The sequence below is a fragment of the Dermacentor albipictus genome, chromosome 1 (assembly GCF_038994185.2).
Source record: "Dermacentor albipictus isolate Rhodes 1998 colony chromosome 1, USDA_Dalb.pri_finalv2, whole genome shotgun sequence".
In the NCBI taxonomy this organism is placed as follows: domain Eukaryota; kingdom Metazoa; phylum Arthropoda; class Arachnida; order Ixodida; family Ixodidae; genus Dermacentor; species Dermacentor albipictus.
In genome coordinates this window covers 503,698,135-503,705,893 of record NC_091821.1, presented here as the reverse complement: position 1 = coordinate 503,705,893, position 7,759 = coordinate 503,698,135, and the positions used below count along the sequence as shown (strand labels likewise).

General features: G+C 45.8%; 1 protein-coding gene across 2 annotated transcripts in view; it reads left to right on the top strand.

Annotated features, from left to right (window-relative positions):
- The first annotated feature begins 1,005 nt into the window (after positions 1–1,005).
- Positions 1,006–7,759, top strand: part of LOC139054887 (uncharacterized) — an 82,567-nt gene continuing 75,813 nt past the window's right edge. For both annotated transcript variants that reach the window (XM_070532584.1, XM_070532583.1), the window contains exon 1: positions 1,006–1,243. In XM_070532584.1, coding sequence (XP_070388685.1) covers positions 1,031–1,243 — 213 coding nt within the window. In that variant the 5' untranslated portion in view covers positions 1,006–1,030. The remainder of the gene's footprint in view (positions 1,244–7,759) is intronic.

Genomic DNA, 7,759 nt, shown 5'->3' with positions numbered 1-7,759 from the left:
GCCCGCGCAGCAAGGAAGCAGGTGGCATTTCGTGATAGGGTGGAGAGATCGGAGTCACTGACGCGCTATTTAATTTTCGTTTCAATTCCGGGCTGGAGACAGCCAAAATACTGCATGCCGTAGTACCTACGACGATTTTCGTGAAGTTATTGTTGGGCAACATATAACTGTCGGGCTTCAATATCTGACAGCAGATGGGGCAATGCGTTTATCACAAGTTATCAATGCAGCACCATGTGTTAGTGTTACATGGTGCGGAAAATAAAACAGCCTGTATACCTGCTACATTAGCGATCTCTGGGAACGAAAGTGAAGGGGGGGTCCAAGGCGGCTGTGCTGGTGCTTAAACATCACTCCCCTCATATTTCCCGGAAATTTGTGATATTCTTGCATTCGTGACTACATACGGGGGGAGGGGGGTTGACAGAAGACCTATGAGCCCTGGGTGCCAGACGACCTAGCTGCGCCACTGGTAACTGCAGCTTATGTAACCGCAATGTTTACTGGGAAACGTTCGCAACGAGCGCTATGCACGAGGGCGAGCTTTCTGATACAAATGGGGCCTCTTGCGTCGGCCGATCCCGGAGGTTGTGCGCAGCCGCTTAAAAAAAAAATCATACCATTTTCAAGTTTCTGTTATTGTTTCGCACTTCTTAATGTTTAAGTCTGAAAATATTTAACACAAAAGGCAGGCACCGTCGGTGTGTTGTTTCGTGACATTTTTTGTGCGCTGTCATTCTCTAAATTTCGAAGAATAGCTTCGTCAAGAATGTAAGACTAGGTATAATCAACTGTAGGGATGTAATGATTGGGCAATATAACCAGCATATACACCGCATGTCTTATAACAAGGTGTGATATATACATACACATAAATATATACGAAAATTTTCGCTCACGGACAACAATGCCAACACCGGATTTTCTGCGACACTGGGGGCCCTTAACGCTGTCGCGTTAACACGTGTCAAATCGTGTTCTCCTTGGCCGTAGTGGGCACGAGCCACTGACTTGGGACAGGAACATCGTCATGCCTCCTTGTGCCCACAATGGTTCTGGAACGGTGCCCCCGGCACCCGCAGCCAGCAGCACCGCGATGGCGTCCAAGGTGTCTGGCGGCTTCCTCGGCTGGACGCGACCCGTGCCGCCCGAGCAGTGGGACGCCCAGAGCCCCATCCTGCTGCAAGCGGCGCAAGCCTACCGGGAGGTCGAAGAGGCCATCAACTATACCTTCCGCGACAAGGTGACTTTCCCCGTACCCTTTCTCTGGCGAAAGTCAGTTAGCGTCGCATTATGGCACTGCCTTAGCCAGATTAGGCTTTTCGGGCCAGCGTTCTCCTTCTCCTCTTCTCTTTTACTTTCTTGATTTTTCTGTTTCCTCCGAAGCACTGGAAATACATAAGTTGATACGCCGGTTGCTTAGTGGATGTGGTGTTGCACTGCGAAGCACGAGGTCGCGGGATCAAATCTTGGTCACGGCGGCCCCATTTCGATGGGGGCGAAATTCAAAAACAACCGTATACGTCGATTTAGGTGGACGTCATTCAACCCCAGGTTGTCGAATTTAATCCAAAGACCCTCACAACGGCGAGCATCTTACTCAGATCGTAGTTTTGGCACGTAAAACTTAAGAATTTAATCTAAAATGCATCACTTACAAGACAATACTGCACTGCATTACTGTTTTAGAGCGCAGCTCCTAGGTGCGCGTTCATGGGGTGAGCATTGGCGTCGTACATTGCAACCGAGCGAACGAGTACAGCGAACGATGAAGGCGAACGCGGACTGCAGCCGGAGATGAAAGACGGCGATAGTGAAGAGAGCGTGGAGGATAGCGGGGAAGGAGGGTTCAGCGGAACCACGATGCCGAAAGCGGAGGAGGAGGGTATGGCGAACGCGTCAGAAGAAAAGTATGGTGCTGCACAAGACCGGATTTGCGACGACGATGGCTACGAGATGGCACCAGAGTAGCGCGCGTAGTTTGTATGGAAAGAAAGCACTGCATGACTGGAGGTCGTACTGCGGATGCTGCTGTTATTCACGCCCACGCGTCACCCACGTGCTGCTTCTCGCGATCTCCCGCCGAGGCAGTCGTGACAGAGTTCGCTCCGTTTGCAACGTGTTGCACACGACAGATTGTCCGCGCCAGACGATCAGTATATCGCGAAATGAAAACACATATAGAGCTGCGCTCAAATTTATTATTAAGGAGTATCGTAATCGTCGGTGAAATTTTACGCGCAAGCGTAATTGACCAGCTTGTGGAATCGGTGAATATATGTTTGAAGGCGCGAAGGAAGTGATGGAGAAAGGCGCCTGAAGGTGAAGAAACCTCCCGCCGGGAAAAGTACGAAGGAGCGCGCCGAGGATGGATGGATGGATGGATGTATGGATGGACGTTATGAGCGTCCCCTTTGGAACGGGGTGGGGGTTTGCGCCACCAAGATCTTCCTATTATACTGCCTAATGCCCTACTTCGGTTAAGCAAGAAAAAAAAAAAAACGTGAACTCCCACAACAAAATTTTCCGATCCCCTGCTGAAAACTGTGCTTTTGTACGTCCCGGTTTTTTGTCGTTTCCCTACTTTTCTTCAACCAATCCTCCAATCGCCTCTTACCAATGCCTATTGCGGACATGTTTAATTTTCCACTGCTCTCGCTGAACTCAAGGGCTTCAAGGAGGCCAGTGGTGCTAAATCGACCGCTGGATAGACGTCTTCATATTCTAATAAAACATGCTCCATAGTTTACCTAGCTTTACCGTAGCAAGTACACGCTTCTTCTTCCTTCTCATATCTCGCTTTATAGGTGCGTGTTCTAAGGCATTCCGATCTCGATTCGAAAACTCACCAGCTTCCCTTCAAATTATCATAAATTGTTTCTTTCCTGATATAGTTTTTTAATGTTAAGTAGTTACTCATGGCAGGTTTTTTTTCCATTGCCGCCACCCGTGAGATTATTTCAGCTTCTCTGACTTTCCGCTTGACCTTTTTATTGCTGTGCTGCCCACCCTAGAGGCCGCATACTTCCTGGTAAGCTTCCTTGTTCTTTTCCTCCACAGTGAATCAATATTTTTCCTGTACAGATACCTCAAAACTCTCCCAGCCCATTTACTTTCTTCCATATTCCTCAGCCGTTCTTCATAATGAATTTTAGTGCGAACTTCCCCCGTTTCATAACTTGTCCAGCCCATATTACCCTGCACAGCTTCATTTGTTGTCTTCCCGTGAGCGCCCAGTGCGAGGCGACCCACTGACCTTTGGTTCCCGTCGAGTCCTGATTGTACCGCTGATTTAAAGGAAACAACCGCATTTCCAAAAGTAAGTCCTGGAACCATTACACCTTTCCACATACCTCGGAGGACCTCGTACCTATTGTATCCCCATAGCGCTCTGTGCTTCATTATGGCTGAATTTCTCTTCCCCTTCACTGTTATTGTTTTTTCCTGTGTTTCCATATACCTATTGCCTTCGTTTATCCATATATCAAGGTATTTATATTCTGTTACCGAGGTATTTCCTGGCCCTGTATCTCCACTGTCTGTTCACTGCTTTCATTGAATACCATAACATCTGATTTTCTAACACTAAATTTGAAACCTAAATTGTTGCTGTCCTGTCTACAGATAGGTGCCAGACGTTGCAAATCGAGGATGGATGGGTGGATGTTATGAGCGTCCCCTTTGGAACAGGGCGGTGGGTTGTGCCACCAAGCTCTTGCTACTATAGGCACCGTGTACGCCGACGGACGCGCCACTGGTGGCGGCCTTGCGCAGAACACGCGGTAGCGGAGCCTGGCGCGCGCCGTAGTTTGTTGTGTCGTTGATCGTGCTTCTCTGTCTTATTCCCGTTTTCAGAGCAAGATAGGCAACACCATTCGCACCTGTGGGGTGGCCAAAGCTTCAGGGAATGTCGAAGAAGAATTGTTGCAGGGTGGGGGGCTCAAATACCGGTGAAAACGTGCCGGTGATACGGTTCTAATCATTCCCGGCAAAGCCCCATCAGCGGGAGCAACGGTAGCAAAAATTTATCGTCGCTTCGAGGGGAAATTTCTTGTTCTCATCCTTTCGTTTCCCACGAAACACAGAACCTCTTAAAAACTTCTTGAAACGGCTACAAACGGCTATAGACGTCTTGGTCTATAATAAGACTGAAAATAGAATTTCTTCTAAACAAAACCTCAGCACTTGGACTATGCTAGTGTATATTCTATCTGCGGCAAAACCCACTACTGGTGTCACTAGAGTCTGTTTTGGTAAATGCATTCAGAATGTCTTACTCAAGAACTTTTCTAGATCTTTTTGTCTAAAAGTGCATAAAATGCTAAACGACGTGTTAAATGCGCGGTTACCGTCGGCCGTCGGCGTTAGCGAATAAAAGACGCCACAGGCAAATCGAACTCGTTGGAAGCAACATAAGTTAATTGGCTTTAACATTAAATAATTTCACACCAGAACTTCAACAATCAAAGACGCCTGGAAACCATTCTATGCTCGCGCAGCCGGTGTTGCACAGCGGTGTCACAGAGCCACCGCGCTGCGATCATTTCGGCGGTGTAATCCAAATTTGTCAGAGATCTCATTCTGTGCTGGAAACACTGGGAGGCAGGAAGTTTGAAAAAAACGGCCACTGCCGCTCGCAATGTCTCGGTCGTGGGTTCGTTATCCTGTTGTGCGTCATTCTAAAAGCCGTTCTGTACGTTTATACTGGATATTAACTGGAGTCGTTTAGGTGTGCTGATGCTGTGTGCCGTGTGTTTTGCGTCAGTGCTTCGTGACATCGGCTGTATCGCGTGTTTTCGCGACGGCTTACTACCACAATGGCGGGATCTGCGTTCGCCGCCTTCGTGTCTCGGTGCGTCTTTTTACGTACGTCGCACGTTCGGATAACACTTTTTCCGGTAAGTGAAATGCATTGCGCTTCGTTTTTCGTCAACAATGTGAACATATTTAGGTGTTACCCGCGACAATTCTTGATGTATGGGCTCTTCTGCCCTGCGAGTTTTCGTCATTACTTTTATACGAGGGTTCTGCTTGTGTTCAGCCGTTCAGCACTACCGCGCTCCACGACTTCCGCAACAACAGTCAGAACTTTGCCCTGCTTGTTGGTCTTTGTGGTTAACGTAGCACCAACCGAAAGGAGTCCATTCGAAGACGACGCGCTGGCTGTAATGCTGAACCAGACTGAACTCGCCCTATTTTGTGTCCTTTTGTTCTTACGTGTGCGCGTGTGTGTCAGTGACTATGCAGTTTGTAGCGTTCCCACTTTATAGCAAAACAAAAAATATAACTGCAGTGTTTACTTCATCTATACAATTCCAAATTAAATCGTCTGCTGATGTACAAATTTCACTTGTGTTTTGTTCTAAATAAGCAGCAAAACCTTTAACCTAGTAGGTGCTTCATCTGAGAGTGAAATCACAACAGCTTGGCATTTATTAATGAATGACTGTGACTGGGTCACCTTATTTGTAATTGCAAATCTGCTTTCAACTGACTTGATGCTATCTTATGTTGTCCCTTTCACTCTATAGACGGCTGGACATCCTTCTTGTACCTTGGCACTAGCTGGATGACGGGACCTCATCATGATCAGTGTAAGCCAATGTACTGTACCCTCTCTGGTCCTCCCAGTGCTTTTTATATGGCTTAAGGCCAGGGAGCGCTTCGTGGTAAGATAGTTAGTTGGTGTCTCACAAACGGCCATTTTTTTTTCACTGATCCATTATAAGCTGCCACTATTATAACCAATTTCTCAGTGCCAGTGTACATACACAGTTCTACTAATAATTAGTTTCCCTAAGCCTTACAAAATTTACGTGTAGGTAGTCATTGCTATATATGTAAGAACTCACAAATTAACTCTGCTGTGTCATAGAAGTATTCCATACATGAGTAAAAATTTTGTACAACAGTGTACATTACACCTTGCTTCCCTAATGCACAAATGTATTCAAGCCAGTATTTGATTAGTTTGGTATTCTAAATGTTTTCTGTGTGATTTAGTTTCTTTACAGGAACTTACTGTACAGCATCAGCAAGCAGTCTAATTTAAGATTTATGTGTGCTGTAAAAGGTGTTCTTTGCCGCTAGAATTGACAAAACATGGGTCAAGGCTTCCATACAAGGACAAACTTCAATTTCGCTCTACCACCATCAGCACTTGGCTGGCGCTTGCAAAATGGATCACATCAAGTAGCTTGTGCCAGACTGTTTTTGAACCTTATTGTGAGGAGATCACAAAGAGATCTGTGGAGGCTCCTGCGTCTGAGATATAGATTGCGCTGCAACATATGTGCGTGTAGAACAGGCATGATGCTGAGGGTTCCAGCAGTTTGCAGAGGTGCTTTTAAAATTTTGTCATGACTGCAATTTTACCTGTGCTGTTTTTTATCACCTATTTCAATAATATCATTGGAGGTGTTATCAGAATTTATCAATCTCTTTGCTCTGGCCTGCCACATTTGCCTTTTCACTAGGTGGGCAATATTCTGCATGGACCATTACTTGGATACACCTTTTTGTGTGCAGTGGCTTCTCAGTTGCAAGTCAGCATAGATGCTCAGAATTACCTGAGGCTATAGATACACTGATGAATTTGCCACCTATACGAATCACTTTGCACTTTCTCACGCAAACAGCATGTTAACACTTCCAAGTCAGTGGGCAATGTTATCGTTCGATCACATCATGAGATACTTTCAACTTTGTATGACGCATCATCCAAGGTGTTGTGTCATTTGTGTGAGGTATTGCCCGAAGCCAATTAGGGTCACATGAAAATATATCAACAAAAGTGATTGATCCAGCTAGGAGTGTTGCTTTGGAACACTACTTTATCACCAGTCCTCCTTTGCATGCTACCTGCTTACTCTGTACTGTGTCATGTTTAAGTTTGAAAGAAAGGCAACAGCTAGGCAGCGCAAAATGCCAAACTTGCTTTTAGTTCAACAATATAAAACGCTATTTAACTTTTTAATTAAGTTAGTACATCATTTACCTGCAGAGTGAATTACTGTGTTAAACTGATTATATTTTGCAGGAAGCTTCTCAGACTTGCTTGACAGGTTGATAAGTGGCTTTTTAGCCACAATACACCATACAATAAAATAAAGGCTGACTTTGACTCTGCTATGCAACTCAATGACTATATGCCAGGAACAAGGGGTGCGATCTTGTACGCGTTCCAAAATAGAACGGAGGCGGTTCGTTCCACCGAGCCAAATACGGTTCGTCAATTTGAACCGTGCCGAACGCCATGACGTCGATTGTGACGTGATATCTGCTGTCAACCATTCCGTGTCGTCTGCTATCGGACGAACGGAACGGAACATACCGCCTATTTCGTGACGTAAAGAACGAACCGCCTCCGTTCTATTTTGGAACGCGTACAAGATCGCACCCGAGGTCTCTGAGTTGTGGCGCTGGCTAACACTCCCAGCGTTCTACTAGGACACACAAATACCCAAGAAAGTGAATGGGAAGACGACGCCGCTGTAGCTCAATTGGTAGAGCATAGCACGCGAAATGCGAAGGTTGTGGGTTCAGTTCCCACCTGCAGCAAGGTGTTTTTTCATCCACTTTAATTTCCATTAATTTATCGTTTCTTTATTTAATTTATTAAGCACAAGTAATTTCCCCTATGTTGTCCTTGGTGTCGGTGTTTGTTGGCTTCTTATGATAGGAAATATACTAGTCATTTTAAACATCATTGCATACATACCTTAAAATACCCGTAGTTTAAGAGAAAGGAGTGCTTAAA